The sequence below is a fragment of the Neofelis nebulosa genome, chromosome 14 (genome assembly GCF_028018385.1).
Source record: "Neofelis nebulosa isolate mNeoNeb1 chromosome 14, mNeoNeb1.pri, whole genome shotgun sequence".
Lineage (NCBI taxonomy): Eukaryota > Metazoa > Chordata > Mammalia > Carnivora > Felidae > Neofelis > Neofelis nebulosa.
Genome location: NC_080795.1, coordinates 21,248,710 through 21,265,616, shown reverse-complemented (window position 1 = coordinate 21,265,616; position 16,907 = coordinate 21,248,710). Strand labels below are relative to the sequence as shown.

At 41.6% G+C, this 16,907-nt stretch overlaps 1 protein-coding gene across 16 annotated transcripts in view; it reads left to right on the top strand.

Annotated features, from left to right (window-relative positions):
- The window catches only part of EYA1 (EYA transcriptional coactivator and phosphatase 1), a 354,086-nt gene that overhangs the window by 317,824 nt on the left and 19,355 nt on the right, over positions 1-16,907 (top strand). For all 16 annotated transcript variants that reach the window (XM_058699812.1, XM_058699811.1, XM_058699809.1 and 13 more), the window contains 5 exons: positions 9,687-9,745; positions 9,858-10,018; positions 10,844-10,958; positions 11,122-11,243; positions 15,352-15,452. In XM_058699812.1, the coding sequence (XP_058555795.1) occupies positions 9,687-9,745; positions 9,858-10,018; positions 10,844-10,958; positions 11,122-11,243; positions 15,352-15,452 (558 nt within the window). The remainder of the gene's footprint in view (positions 1-9,686; positions 9,746-9,857; positions 10,019-10,843; positions 10,959-11,121; positions 11,244-15,351; positions 15,453-16,907) is intronic.

Sequence of the window (16,907 nt, the reverse complement as noted above, 5' to 3'; positions counted from 1 at the left end):
TACTTGAGTGCTTCATTTTATCTTTTGCCTTAATATGCCATCTTCAGGCACTTTCAGTAAAGATTTTATTCTCTAAATAGTGTGTGAATATTTATCTAAACAGAACCAGATTGAAATAGTTAATGCCTTGTTACCTTTGTTGAAACTGCTGTAATTCGCATCTTGGGTTTCAAAGACAAGTACCTAGGTCTCCCAGCAAATGGAAACAGAATTCTAGTAAAATCTATGTCTCATTCTGATAATCTCTACAAGATACTGTAACATGAAATATATTAAAATACTGTTTTTATAAGTAAGACACAATAGTTAAAAGCAGTGTGTATCTTTACAAGTTGTGTTTTATTATCAAATCTCAAAATTGGATGTTAAAATGCCTTATTAGTTTCTGAGATTTGAAATTTGGTCTCCTCCCTCCCCCCCCCCCCCACTGGCTGCTATTAGTTTTGTCCTCCTGTCAAAACAGAGGGACATTTAGATATTGACTTTTAATATGCATTGGTGCCTATACTATGCTGAGTGCATATTCTAGAGTGAGAATTTAAAGACGAGTTTGTCTGGATATGTTCTAATTCCTTAATGTACATTTCCCAAAATTGGCAAACCAAATGAGGCCAATTTCAAAAAAAACTCCTTCTCCTGTGCCTTAGCCACAGGTAATCTGCACCCTTTTCTTCTGCAAGGAAGCGTTGTGGTGGGAAAGCGAGGGAAATGGGAGGGTCGTGAGGTGTTCCCCAGACAGGCTTGATAGGTCCAGACCACCTGCACACGCGGGACTGAGGGGCTGCGAATAGCACACCACACCCCATTTCCACATGGCCATGCTGCAGGCTCGCATCTAGCCCTTGATGGTGGGCACAAGGGCACAGCAGCACTTAAGCTCTTTATTATGTCGATTTAAAAGTGCAGTGCAGGCTTTGACACACCTTTAGAAAAGCACATTGCAATCATATTATTCCACATCACTAAGTTTAAATACACAGTGGGCTGATTGGGCAACCTCCTTTTTGCAGAGAGAATCGTGCAAGTAAAAACCTGGTTTTTGCAAATTTACTAACTCACGGACAAAATGCCTAACCCACAGAGACGGACGTGCTCAATGCGGTTGTCCGTGAATGAGAAACAGCACTCTTCACATCTCTCCCATCCGTTGGCTTATTCCTGGACCGCCCCTTCCCCCTGAACTTCTGAATCACAGAGAATCTGTAGAGATGATCCATTTAACCTCATTTTTTCCAAAGAAGTTATAAAAATATCTAGGGAGTCAGGCGTTATTTCCAAAAGCCGCTGTGGAAATCACTCCCTTAAAAGCTCTGTCACTCGAATACTCGTCACCCTGTAATGCCACCTGTACGCTTTAGATTTTCTGTTAGAAAGAAAGAGGGTGGTGTGGACAGATCCACAAAGGGATGGTTTTTCCCCCTTTTTTCTATCTAAGGTACTCCTGGTCACTTGTCAAGATAAAACTTTCAGACAGTTTGTGTGTTTGTCTCTAAAGTACGGGAAATCCTTCCGTACTCTGTACAGTTAAACATTTTCGTGTTCAGAAATAAGAGGGAAACTTCTTTCTAGTAACTTGTAGGTGTCTATGGTACCGAGCGAGTATCTATCCTGTTCAGTGGGGAGGTGGGAGCAGTGGATGTAATTGCCTGATGACGGGAGGGGACAGAGGACCCAAGGATCCTTTCCTCTGCCTTGGCTAACTCCGGCTGGTCTCCATTGGCACGCCAACGCACAGGCACAATGAAAATAGCCCGTTCTTTCATGTCTTTTTTCCTTTCATTTTTCCTTTGTAAAGGGAGGTATTGAAACAATTAGTTGGCAGTCTCGGGTTAGTTTTCTCACGGTAAATTTGGAAAACGGAGTGAATGTAGCCTCGGTCAGCAGAATTTGGGTTCGTATAACTCAACTTCTCCAAAGACGTGTTTGTAACATTTTTACATTGTTCCCTTTCACAATGTGCAGTCTGCCTTAGAGTCTTCTTAGAGTCTATTTATTCAAAGAATGTAGGTTTACTTGGAGTTTGTTTCTGGTGTCGAGTTCAGGGGTATAGTGCCTCAGCAGGCCGGTTATTACATCACTGTTCTTGGCATAGATAATAAGACCCATTGTGACTGTCTTAATTTTTTTTTATTAATTTTCCTAAACTAACTTGAATGGTATGGTGTTTTTTTACATAATTATGGCACAAGTGAAAGGCTTGGAGGAAAAGTACAACCACTATGGTATCAAAGCAGAATAAATATTTGCAGAAAAATTCTGCCATAACTTAATATTTTGCATATGAGCCCCTGTACAAAATCTGAGTTATTCCTGGGGCTTGGTCCAAAAGAACATGTCTGTGGCCCGACCCTGGAAGGCCAGAGATGATGACGGATCAGAAAAAGGTCAGTTTGAGTTGCAGTGCCAAAAATAATGACAGAAGGGACCAAAAAGGCAGAATAACAGTGCAACCAGAGTTCTGAAAGGGAATGTGCCTTTGCCGCATGGCTGTTGAGATCGTACCCCATGTGGCTTTCTTCATACTCCCAACACCAGGACTGGTGCTTAGCTGCTTCATGTGTTGGCAATTTTCCCCAGCCATCCATGTGAGCATTTCATAATCCAGCCCCACGAGTGCTTAGATGTCTGCGAGCTGAGGGCCAGTAGTAACTAAAGCTTGCTAATTTTATTTATCTTACTCCTCTGTGAAGCACACGGGCCATGGAACATAAAGGGAAGCCAGGCAAGGGTAAACTCTGGTCCTTTGGTTGGTGGTGTTTATCTGCAAGATGATTGTAGAAACCTTTTGTGGAGAACGGAGGTTGCAGACTAGCACCTGTGGGCTCAACCCCCTGCCTCTCTGAGTGTTACCGTCTGCCTTCATTCACCTCCTCTCCCCTGGTCAGATCCTTGTTCCTGGGCCTCTAGCCTTCTAGCTGTGTCAAAGCCACAGCTTTGGCACAGAGAGAGACAGTGTAGGTCACTGTCACCACCTACCACCTACACTGTCACCACCTACTCCCACCCCCTGGCAAAGGCCCAGTTGCCACAGTGGCTCTCCTTCCAGGGTGATTTCAGTCATTTGATGGCCTACTGGTGAGATGAAGGGCTGGGGTTTGTCCCGGGGGATGGAGGACTCCCGTCCGAGCTCCAGGCTGGGAGAGGGGGCCGTGGTGACAGACGCTGGGCACAGTAGGAGTGGGGCAGGAGAAGGGGAGGGTAAGTGTTGGAGCCGCAGTCCCTACACTCCAAACAACCGAAAGGCCATGAAGGATCCAAATGGCGGGCACCATGAGGAGTGGACAGTGGTCTGCATCGTGTGAAATTGCGGGGCATGGGAAGAGCCGGCGAGTTGGAGGTCAAAGACGTAGTGTCTCTGTGCCTGCGTTATATAACTTCTCTGACTCTTCATTTTTTGTGTCTGTGAAATGAGTTACGCCAGTAAACACCCTTCTACCTTCACCATAAATCAGCAACACTCATTCAACTCAACAAGAAGGACGAATATTTGTGAGGGAGGGAAACCATGTGCCTGCCTCCGCAAGAACTCTACGGAGGTAGAAGAAAGGATTTATTGAAGTAGGTTGCCTTTACTTTGGGGAAGGAGGAATGTACTCAAGTGATACAAAGAATCAAACTAGGACATTCTGGTAATCAAGTGTCAACAGATTGTGTCTCCTCTCTGTGCGTTAAGATTTCTGAAAAGGGGCAGGCCAACCTCACGTCTCTTTAGCAGTAATCCAAGTTCGGTAATTAATTGTCAAGTGTTCCTAGCAAAGGATAGGCACAATTTTGCCTGGCACTGGTCCTGGCTCTTGCTTAGAATTTGTGCTCTGTGCGTGTATATGAAAATTGGTCCAATGAAAATGTTAATTATATATTCCTCTACTATTGCCTTGATACGGAGCCTTTACGCACAAATGTGGCTGATTTGGACATCCCTTTGGAAAGCCATGAACAAAAGATGACTCTTTTCCCACCTCTTGATCCCTTGCCGGCTCCCATAGCAATTCTTGAATGTATGATTTCGAGGGTAACACAAGCCATCTCCAATAGCCTTCCCTTAGGGGGACCTGCTTTCTGGCTCCCCAAGAGTTTTCTTGCATGTCTGGAACTATTTCCCAGAGAGAGGGGATAACTTGCCCAATAAGTGCCACCTCCCCCCACCCTGTCTCCCTGCCACGCACAGGTAGATGTCTGACATCAACAGTCTGGGATCCCAAAGCTATGTTTTGTTCCTGTTACCCAGCTTCAGTGACTACGAACTATCTCTGGCAAGTTCGCCCTGTATCTCTTTACCTGGTGCTGTCCCTCCCCGAGCTGGGAAAACAGAGTTTGAGTTTTCAGACCTCAGAAGCTCTTCTGGACTAAATAGAATTCAGCCATTCAGCAGGGGCATGGATGTTCCTTTGAATGTTCCTCAAGGCGGTTCCGCAGCATTTGCTACAACTATAATTTGTCATGTGTGTAGTTAATTAACTTCTGTCTTTCCTGCTGAACTGTACGTGCCTTGAGGGCTGGGGCTGATGACTGGATGCTGCTTCCAAAGCCAACTCCTTGCTGTCACCTGCTAGCCCTTGTAACTCTTCCCGCCTGACCTCCTCCTTGAATGATGGGGTTTGGGGGATGATGGTGGGGTTCAGAGCTGATGGCCAAAGAAAAGAATTCTTGAAGACATCTTTAGTGCAAAAAGGTGATTTTATTAAAGCACAGAGATAGGACCCGTGGGCAGGAAGAGCTGCACGGGGGTTGTGACGGGTAACTGATTATATACCTTCAGGTGGGGAGGGGGTTAGGGATAAAGTAAGTCTCTAAGGTAATTTGGAAGCAAGGTTTTCAGGACCTTAAAGGGGGTACCTGTTGTTAGGAAAACATCATTTATTACTGTTTAGTAAAACTTCAGTCATGAGACCCTTCAGATGTATAACAGGGAGCCATAAGCCTAGAGTGTGATTACCGACATATATCTTAGGGGAGGTGGATAGAGATAAAGGAAATTTCCAAAGGAATTTTAAAAAAAATATATTTTTTAATGTTTATTTATCATTGAGAGACAGACACAGAATGTGAGCAGGGGAGGGGTAGAGAGGGGGGAGACATAGAATCTGAAGCAGGCTCCAGACTGAACTGTCAGCACAGAGCGCGACACGGGGCTCGAACTCACAAACTGCAAGATCATGACCTGAGCCGAAGTCCGTCACTTAACCAACTGAGCCACCCAGGCACCCCTCCAAAGGAATTTTTATGTGTCTAAGGAGACTCACAGGATCCAGGGGGGTCAGGATGCTGTTAAGCCAAGATTCCCTTTTGCCCGTAGCAAAGTGTCATCATTGAGGCAGCTGAGCTTCTAGAGGGAGGTCACTCTGCCTGTTTCAAGGACTTGTCACTGGGCTGTAGGCAGTAAGGGAATTTAATTTTTCATTTGCCTTTGTTTCCCACATAACCTGATTGCTTTACCCCCTTACACTTAAACCCCCTTACATCTTCATAAGGGTGATGTTAGGGCTCCAGGAAATAGACTATAGGTTTCTATAGTCTATAGAGATTAGTCTCTGGGTAAGGTTGCCTTTTTCTTGCCGTTAACTAAGTTTTCTGTAAACTGAAGGAGACTCCTGTCCTGCATGACTGTGATCTCTATCAGTCAGCCATTTGCTTTTGTCCTTTCCCCTGTTCTTGGGCAGCCGAGAGTGTCTGAGGAATATCACACATATCCCGCCTGGGAGGAAGGGGTGCGGTGCTAGCTTATACTTTGCCCTCAGCCTGCCTTATGTTCCCTCATCACTTGTGCCTTCCTCCTGCCACATCCTCCAGCACACCAGGGTTCTGCTGCCTCGGGGCCTTTGAACATGCTCTTTCCTTGGCCTGCAAGGCCATTCCGGAGACGCCACATAGCACTGCATCATTCCCTTGCCTGCTATACTTTTTCTCCTTAGCAGTCATCACCATCTAACACATTGTACATTTTGCATATTTACTGGTTTGGGTGTTTCCCCCACTGTGATGTTAGTTCCAAGATGGTACGGACTTTTGTCTGTTAAGTGTTGTGTCCTTAGCATCTGGAATAGCGCTAGAACATAGTAGCCCCTTTATAAATAATAGGACACATGAATGAATAAATGACGATCTTTCTAAGCTAAGGCACCCATTAGCCGGCTCAGATGAGTGTTGAGTGCAAAATCTATGAGAGGTCATGAGAATTGCTACCTTCTCCCCAAATGAGGCCCCCCCGCGAGATACCCCAACACAGCAGGGGTACCTTGGGTACCTGCACCCTCAACAGGACAGGTTAATGCGTATGTGCTCAACTGGCTGAACTGGCAGTAATGTCCCTTAGACTTGTGAATGCTGGCCAAAGACTTGGATTCAGTAATGACTCCGATGCCCTAAAACCCTACCGTATACATTTTGGAAGTTTATTTCAAAAATACATATTTTTTTTAGCACATCCAGTCTTTCTGGAGTAAAAACTTATTTTCCCATGGAATTCTTTATGCTCAGCACTCTGTGTATTAAGCAGTAAACTAGGGTTCTTAGGAATATATCTTGGTACCTGGAAATAATGGGAAGCTTCCTTTCTTGTTTTCTGTGTCTATAGATCCTTCCAGGGGGCTTTTAATGTTGTGGTGGTGTTTCAGTAGGTCCGGAACCCCTGCTCCCCTCCTTCAAATAACCAATTTTCTGAGTTTCCAACAAATTTAGAAACTAAAAAACAACTAAGTCCAGAACGGAAAAAAGAAAAGCTAAAATTAGGCTCTTAAGCAAAAAGCTAGATGGCTTCCAGAAAGTGGGGGGAGGGGAGTCTCATCGTAATGGGGGAGGGGAAGAAGAATTTCAGATGTTGGAATGGGGGGCGCTGCGGTTTCTGATTTGAGAGTGGATGCACTTAGAAAGCTTCACACATTCCACGTATATTAAGATATTTCCATATTTTTATATTCTCCATTCTCTGAGAAATTAAAATTTGTAATAGGTAAGCATCAAGATAGTAATAGCAATAGCATAGTTTTTCATCAAAATAAAAACATACAGAGCATATTTCCCCAAATATTTCTACAATTATGTAGAAGCTCATACAAAGACTTACAGATATTTACCTGTAAGTCTTATATATACCTTATCGATACAAAGTTCGTGCAGTAAGGTATTTTTCTATTGTTAGGTGAAATGAACAATTCGCAAAACATATTTTACAGGGACGTTTTAATGATTTCTTTCTATTCCTGGGGGTGCTAATGAGGCCCTTTCAAAAAACGCTCCTGATGTTTGCCTCTGTTTCCATTAAAATCATTCTACAAAAAACCCTCCTGATAAAGAATGAAGATTTCCTTGTTGCCACCACACTGGAGTTGATCAGATCTCTGTGAAGCGAGTTCAGGGTCTGCAGGTAGAAGCTTGGAGCTGTTGACACTCAGTGAGAGCCAACCAAGATATTGAACAGCAGTTCAGATGAGGGCCTCGGCCCTGGGAACAAAAAGACCCGGGTAAAGCGGGCGGGAGAAAACAAATACAGGATGTGGGGGGACAATAGCAACATGGAGTCATTAACAGTCATTGGAAGATAACTGACTTCTCCATGGTCATGGAGATTTACAACTGCTTGCATTTAAGAAAAGCCTCTTAACGCCCTGCCTTTGGAAGGAATTCGTCCCGCCCCTAGAGTTAACTCACTTTAAGTCAGCTTTGATTCCTTGAATTAAATCCTTTATAAGGTAGCCTTTTCCCTTGTACTCACTCACCTTCAACCTCCTGTTTTCTCCCCAAAGAGAAAAATCCTCCACCGTGGCACTCAGGCTTTGGGGTTTTTCTGGTTTGGTTTTGTTTTTGTTTTTGCTTTGGGGGGTGGGGTACACTTTTTGGTTTTGCTTTTTTTGTTTGTTTTGTACACTCACCGTGCACCCTAAAAGAGTTGTTTACCAACAACACAGAAAAAATGTATTTCTGGCTAGATAAATGGCAGAAATGTCTCCTCATGATTTCGTCACTCTTTAAACCCGGGATGAGTACAGGGTTGAAAAACCACTACTGTCATTCATCTTCTGAAATATGATTGAATTAATAACTCTGAGAAGTCCCCAAACATGTATTCCAGGAATGATCTGGTTTTTAAATGTTAAATTCACAGTCCACATGTGAGGCCTCCTGGACTTGCTTTTCCTCTTTCTTATCTGAGGTTATGGACCTCTGGAGAGCAGAGGGGGGTTACAAGGTCAAAGTCTTTTCCTCCTTGGAACTTGCTGCTTGCTGGGAGAGGGTTGCCTGGAAAATAGATGCTTTGGAGAAGGGGTTGGGGGGTCACGATTTTAATTCTGTTAAGAAACAGCTGGTTTGAGTTTCTTTCCACTTCTATCTCCTGCCCCCTTCCTCACAAATCCGTGGAGAGAAAAGAATTTGTTCAGAAGGGACCCGCAACATAAAAATACACCTTGTCTTACTGTGGCACTTGATGTATGTCATCATTGTTCCAAACTGAATGTCAAGCACTATAGGGACAGGCTAGATTTTATCAAGTTAAATAGGAAATACAACCAGAGCTTTAATCAGAAGAACCTTTTAAAATACAGGATACATGCCTGGAGATCTTTTAATAATATTTTTAAACTAACACTTTTAATGACAAGAAGTATAATAAAGGCCTCTGGGGTATTTGGAGCCTGACTGCAAAGAATCGTAACTGAAATATTAAAGCATTGCCCACTGTGGGTGACTTGTTTCTGGAGGGGAGACCTCGTTGTCGGCCTCCGAATTCGTACGCCTTCCTTTGGCAACAAATGTTTATTGAGTGTCTGCTTTTCACTCGACTGTGCTAGGGACTGGGGATGTAGCCATAAGATGTAGGGGTTCGTGGATGCAGACAGGTGCATGAACATCAACTCAGTCTAGTGGAGCTTTAGCTCAAAATCACAGCCTCCTATTCTAAACAGTTTACATGCGGTTTGGGCTTTAAACATCAGGTCTGTTCAAATAACATTATTCTATAATAAATTAATAAATCCAACACTTATATAATAATAAAACAGTAAAAAAAAAGTGCAAACTACCACATGGTTTGATTGTTTTTATTTGGGTTTTTAAGTCTCCCATGCTTTCTTACTCCTACGCGCGCGCGCGCGCACACACACACACACACACACACACACACACACACACACACAGAATAAAACTCACATCTCTCAAATCAATGGTAAACCAGTACCAGATTTTTTCGTCTGGGCTCCTCAGTGCACTGGCCTCAGGCTCTGTTGGTGTGTGGCTCAACAGCAATCAGAGGTCATAATTTCATTGGCAGTTAGCATCAGGTTTAATTTTTCTAGCATGTTACATTTACCGACATGTCTGGTTTCAGTTATGCTCAGGCACTGACTGAATCAGCTTTGAGCAGCATGATGTCTTCAGGTACCGGAGGTTTATGGAACACACATGCTAATTGTTTTCAATCCCTTTCCTTTCTAAACACAAGAATATATTTTCTGAAGCTGAATAACAGTAGTCCTTAATGGCATTGCTCATTTTTTTATGTCAAGAGAGGGCCTGGAGTAGATAAAAATATCAGCTTTTCACAAGACTGACACCTACTGATTGACATTGTTGAGAGACGGACCAATTAAAGTTGTGGGGTCTTTTTAAACAGCTGTGTGTGGTTTTTAAAAAAAAAAAAAAAAAAGGTGCTTCTCGAAAATGAACACGTATCATTTTTAATTGCATTTTAGGAATGTGACCAAGTTCATATAGATGATGTGTCTTCAGATGATAACGGGCAAGACCTGAGGTGAGCATGTTGAAATGTGAAGTGATTTTCTCCATTTTACAGTTTAATTGCTAGGCTAATTAAGATGAACTTTCTGTCTGGTTAACTTTGGGCTTTTCTTGCATCTAAATAGCACATATAACTTTGGAACAGATGGCTTTCCTGCTGCAGCAACCAGTGCTAACTTGTGCTTGGCAACTGGTGTGCGGGGTGGTGTAGACTGGATGAGAAAGTTGGCTTTCCGCTACAGACGAGTAAAAGAGATCTACAATACCTACAAAAATAATGTTGGAGGCAAGTAGCTATCACCAATATCTTACTGGATTATTAAGCTAGTCTGGCTAAATTTCTCAAAGTACGACTCACTTTCACATCACACTTTTTGGGATGTAATAGCGTTTTTGGAGCAGTTTCATCTAACCGGGTGATTATCGTGCTGTGATTTAGTGACAGGAATATTATCCTTCAATGGGGTAGATGTTTGTGTTAGTTCTCATCTTTTGATTGTGCTTCAGAATGACTTTAGCATACAAGGGAATATGTTGACTTAATTAAAAGTTTAGGGGTGGTGGTGTTTTGCAGCATGGCTAAATCTACATGCTCTAAAGACGACATCCGGAATCTCTTGCCTGTTCTTTCCTTAGGAGTTATTCTAGGTCAGTCCCTCCCAAAAGGTGGCATAGGTGACCAGTGACAGATCCACGTTTCTATTATATGAGCTTAGCACCTCTGTTGGGTAGAAATAGATCTTTCCCAATAGATTCGGCAAAGGTTCCCAGACTCACTTGCACTGGCCAAGCCACGGTCATACACCTACCCTGGGAGCCAGAGGGGGGTTGGCTCTACCCAAACTCCATGGTTAGAGGAATGGTGTGAGCAGACTCCTCAAAAAGAGATGACTTCTATAACCAGGGCAATGCAAGCTAGAAATGCAAAATCAGTAGGTGTTCCCTACAGTGCTAAACAAGTAGGGAACCAATGGAGGCTCATGTGTGAAAAATTACTTCACATACTACAAAGCCTCAAGAAGATATTAGGAGTAGTATTAAACGTTGATTATTTATAACGCTGAATAGGAACTTTGGTAAGGAGGGAATTCGTGTGCTTTTAAATCCACAGGTCTGCTTGGTCCCACCAAGAGGGAAGCCTGGCTGCAGCTGAGGGCTGAGATTGAAGCCCTGACGGACTCCTGGTTGACACTGGCCCTGAAAGCACTCACGCTCATTCACTCCCGGTAGGCTGCTGTCCCCAAGTCACCCCGTGGTGCTTTTGCTGGAAAACAGCCTTTGCTCGTGTTTGTCCATTTTGGAAATTCATTTTCAACAGTCTTTTTTTTTCTTCCTTTCTTTTTTTTTTCTTTTTTTTTTCTTTTTTTTTTTTACTTTCTGTTCTCATAGGACGAATTGTGTGAATATTTTAGTAACAACTACTCAGCTTATCCCAGCATTGGCGAAAGTCCTGCTATATGGATTAGGAATTGTATTTCCAATAGAAAATATTTACAGTGCAACAAAAATAGGTGAGCTGCTTTTGTTTTGTTTTACAATCAACTCTTCTCCTTCAGGCTAGCAAAACTGAAAGGCAGTATTTGAGACTTTTTCATAGTACTAGATGTCAAAAAACCAGAAGAATTTAATTTTATTATGTCAGAACTGCCATTAGATATCAAGAGAAATAAAAATCATAACTCATGCAGCTTCATTCAAGACATTTTACTTTACTAACATTAAGATCTATACCTTTTACACCTGGGTGGCTCAGTGTTAGGCATCCGACTGGCTCAGGCCATGATCTTGTGGTTCATGAGTTCGAGCCCCGCGTCCGGCTCTGTGCTGACCGCTCAGAGCCTGGAGCTTGCTTTGCATTCTGTGTCTCTGTCTCTCTCTGCCCCTCCCCCACTCATGCTGTCTCTTTTTCTGTCTCTCTCAAAAATAAGCATTTAAAAAGACCTACGCCTTTTATCTATAGTCAATTTAGCACCAATTCTAGATTATTATCTTATTTTTCTTTTTAGCTGACATCAACAAAAATATCTAATATGCTAAAACAAACAGTAGTATAGAGATACACAAAGTAGAAATGAAACAACTCTAATAATATCTTTCTTTAAACTGTTATCACTGGAACTATTTTTTTTTTTGTTTTATTTTAATTCAACATGTATAAACAGTTGGGCTCCCATTTTTGTTATGGGGATACTGAAAAAAAAAATTAAGTTCTTGAAAGAAGGAATCATAATTGGGAAAGAAGAGTAATGTGAAATTTCATGAGAATAGAAACCAAAGCAGAATAAAAGTGAGACAAAAAGAAGACATGACTCCTGTTCTTACAGAATTCACCATATAGCAGGGGAAGCAGACATCTAAATAACTGTAATAGGACAAAGCGGTATGTAAATGAGCCTTTATCACATATTTAGTAGATGCCCAGAGCTGTTCTAAGCATTTTCCATATTAAAATCAATCTTTGCAACCTTTCCATTTTACAAATGAGGAAACTAAATCTCAGAGACTTAATTGTCCAAGTTGATAGCCAGTAAAGACAAGAGTCAGACTAGGTCTGATTCCAGGGTCCAGACTCCTTTCCATACCCTATGGAGTTCAACCACTAAATGCCTGAATTTCCACTTGAATGAAGAAACATTTACTCCCACCCAAGAGGAGGAAGAGGGCAAGTGTCCGTGAAAATTAAAAGGAAGAAATGGCATTTGAGCTGGATATAGAAGGCTAACTAAGAGTTTTGTAGGCAGATGTGCTAGTGAGAGGAAATAGAGACATTGAAGTGTGTTCCCTGCTGAGAGACTTCTCCAGTAGTCCTGGGTCCTGGGAAGCTGATTCTGGAAACGTAGACTTAGGTCTAGTCCTAGGTGGCCTTGTTTACCACCCTAATGAGATGTTATTTTAGTGAGTTCTGGGATGGAGGATGAGGATCCTAGTAGGTGAGAAGAAAGTTTTTGTGGCTGCTCAACTCTATCTAAAGAAAAAAGAGTCAAAATGGAATCTCATTTTCCATCTGACTACACTTTTATACTTCCTGTACTTTTCCTTACTAGCATTTACTAGATTATCGTTAAAGAATTACTTTTATAATTGTTCATAGTCGGATCTTTCCTATAAGAGTGTAGTACCTTGATAACTGAACCTGTTGCTCACCATTGTAGCTATGGTGCCCAGCACATAGTAGGTACTCAATAAATGCTTGTTGAACAAAATGAATAATAAACAGTTGTTTATTCTGAAGAAGGCTGACACAGAGGTTCCTTTTAAACACCCGGGGTCAGTAATGACACTGTTAACTGATAGGGGGAAATCAGGTTTGATAGTAAAGATAAGAGTTTGATCTTATCCATGTTGAGTATGAAGAGCCTGTGGGATATTCAGATAGCCTTGTCAAATGGAAATAGCTGGAGGTGGAGAATGACTGATGCCTCCTGCTAGAAAATACTTATAAAGAAAAAGGAATGTACCAAATAGAATTCCTCGTAGCCCAGTGTAACCAAAATGTTTGATTGTTTGCGTGTCCATAAAAATAACAGTTTACATTAAGTCAGGTGTTTATGCTCTCCATAGCAATAAAGAGGAATCATACCGTGTTTTGTAAACAGTGGTCCATGGTAAACGTTTACCAGCACAGGAAAGAACGATTTCCAAAGAAGCCTATAGAACAGAAGGGATAGTACTTAACTACTTCCCACAAGGAAAGAACAAGTAGTTTATTACCTGTCATGCACATTGAACTCCATTCCCAAATAATTTAAATAATTTGAAGATATTAGGATGACAGAAAAGTATAATAGCAAGTACATATTAAGTATTTTTAAATGGGCATTTTGTTTGTGATCTTGAACTTTAATTTTTATCAATACAAAATACAAAATTAGAATTAAAAAGTGGTGGCAGAAATTACCTCAACCTTAGAGGTAGAATTGCTTTTCTGGGGTATTTTTAACAAGCAAAGTAGAGATTGAAACTCTTGTAGTTTTGCTAATTTTGCCATCAAAAGAGATACAATTTGGGAGTCAATGCAGAAAACCCAGAGGTTTTCCTTGTAGGCAAATGACAGTTATTGGAGGAGAGGACTGGTATCTCATTTTAGCAGAGCTGTGACGTTCTTTCAGACAAAATGGATTCATCAACATAAGAAACTCCATGTAGGAGCTCCAGTTAACTTCTAAAAGTCAGCTTCGGTTTCTTAGTCTTTACTATGGAAGACGTCTATATGACCCAGAATTCACAGCGAAGCCTAGAGGAGACAGGGTACAGGCGAGAAATTTTTTTGTCCGATACAGCTTTACCTTGAAATAACATTGAGTTTAATTACCTTCCTTTTCCCATGAAAAGGAAACTTGGCAAAAACACATAAACATTTCCCTCTAAGGAGGAAAAAAGTTTCATGACATCTAAGTTGTGGGTTGTATATTTTTGCAGTGAAAGCTACACTTTGTATTTGTTTCTCAAAGTGATTTAATATTTCACAGTTTAGTGGGCAACCAAAGAAGCATTGAAATTACATCCTTTGAATAAAGCTGGCCCGATTTCGTTCTGTCAGATGCAAACCAGAGATTTTAGTGCAAAATACAAATATAAAGCAGACATTTGTTTAAGCAAACAAGCAATTTGTTCGTGAGTATATCTGATCCTTATTTGAAAGAGATGCGGGCCTGCTCAGCCATTTACATTTGAAAACTATAAACTGTCCCATTGTCCATGAAAATGACCTTATTGGCAGCCTGGGACTTGGAACACCAGTTTCTTCTCTAAGCAGCAACAATGGCTGCATTAACTGCAAGGATGTGCCTTCAGAGAGCCCAAATGAAGTCTTGACATGGGAAAGATAATAGATAGATAAAGGTATTCTGTTACCTTTATCCCGCTTTTCTTCCAGGAAAGTGCTTTATTGGACATTAGATGCCTGGGTAGGGTGGGCATGATCTCTGTAGTGCCCCAAATTACCTGACATTTGTTTCAGAAACAGTTTTACCAGAATATTTCAAGTAAACACATTAGGCTTGGCGAGGGGAGGATGGAGTTGGGAATACCAACTTGAAAATGAAGGAACAAATGAATTCCACTGTTTGATTTCTCTTACTATAACAAAACCAGCCTCAGGGTGGTAGTTGTTTTTTGTTGTTGTTGTTTTCTTGGGTTTTTTTTTTTCTTTTTTTTCATCCTTCTCAATAGACGTTGGATCAGACATTATTTTCAGAGTTTGGTATATCATGAAACATTTTTGAAATCCAGTTTGAATATGTTGCCAGAATCAAATGCCTTTGTCAAGTCTTGGCTCGTAGGAAAAAAAGTACCGCTGTAAAACCGTATTTTCTCCCAAATATTATACCGTGATCGACTAGATCCTACTTTTTAATAAATGAGTTCTTAAGAAAAAAAATATCAAAAATTGACCATTTCCAAAGGACAGAACACCACATGGATAATTTACGGTTTCTGGTTTACTGTGCTGTTCCCCATTCTACCCAAATGGCATCCAAAAGCACTCTTTTCCAGTTTGTGCAAGTAGGATAGAGTGGAATCAGGAGCATAAAGGAAGATTTTGTGTAAAAAGTTCAAGCACTATCGTGCTGAGTTACCCCAACTTTCCATTTTTTATAATCTATTTTTGTTCATCAGGCAAGGAAAGCTGTTTTGAGAGGATAATTCAAAGGTTTGGAAGAAAAGTGGTGTACGTTGTTATAGGAGACGGTGTGGAAGAAGAACAAGGGGCAAAAAAGGTGAGTGTTCATCGATGGGGTTTTTACACCATTTAATTTTTTAGTCCTCAAACTGCTCATTCCTGGATCACTTAAACACGTTCAGTGTCTCTGAAACAAATTACAAATGTGTTCAGAACTGTAAGCAGTGAAAAAGGACAGTCGAATTAAATAAATATGATCTTTTTGAAGAGTGCCCTGTACAAACTCAAAGGTCATGGATGGTTGGTCTTCATAGAACATAGACTTTTAAGCAGAAAGGAAGGTTTAGTGCTGTAGCCGTCACCCGAGATGAAACACTTGTGGTGTCCATGTGAGCATATCCCATTTGGCCGTGGTGGCAGACATTGCCAAGTGATTAAAATCTGCCTGAGCCTGGATCCAGCCTAAGAACCTTCCAGATATTACTTCAGAAAGTCTCTACCAGTTAGTCGGAGCTGGCTTGCCATACCATTTGCTGTCCTAGAGTACAGTGTCTTCCTTTTATCACAAGGTGAGCACCTCACCTCCGTTGGGACACTTGGAGAAGAGGAGAGGGGTGGGTCCAACTGTGGGTCCCTCGACTCCCAGTTTGTCCATCATACGTCTTTCTATTCTTCTGCATCCCTGCAAGGGTAATTGTGCCGTTTCCCTTAGCAAAAGCTTTCTCGTTAATGTCTTTCATTGCATTTCAAAGAGAGCGGAGGAAGAGGGGACCACATTTCTTCACTCAGGGACCACTCAGGGTCTTTAGTCTAGTACAGGCCACCCGTGCAATCTTCCTCATTCCAGCACTTGACGTTGCAGCCCCTTCAGCCATGCCTAGCTCCTCCTCCGGGCTTTTGCCTCTGCTTGGAATGATCTTTTCCCCAGTGCCCTACTATTGCTGTCTTAATCATTTTTCAAGATCCAGTTCGTGTACCACCATTTCTATTACCCTTGTTTGTAAGAGCTTAATTATAGTAGTTCTCACTCACACTTTAATTGGAAAAGCTGTTGCAAGTAGCTTGGATTCTAGAGCAGACAGCCTGCCTTTGAGTTACAGCTCCACTGCTTACCAGTTTTCCGACTTTGAGAATTATGTACCCCTCCTCTTTTTCTTTCCTTTTCTATAAATGGCAATCATAACAGCATCTAGCTCCTTTGGCTGTTTTAAGGATTAGATTTAGTTAAGACGTGAAAGCCATAAGACAGCCTGATACGTATAAAGTGTGCGACAGAAGGTAGCATTGTTATTCAGTAGTTATGGATATGCCTGTTGCAGCAGTAAAATGTGAGCTCAAGAGGTAGGGAACTTATTCTGCTTAGCCTGTTGCTTGAGAATTTGTTTTCAAAACTTTTTTTACAACTCTCTACATCTTGACGCATAGTCTGTAAATGTTTTTTTTAATTGAAGAGATTTAAATTGAAGAATATATTTAACTAAGTATTTTGTGAGGTTAACCAATGCAACTGTTTCCCCTTCCTTTCCCCCACACACTCACTGATAGACATCAC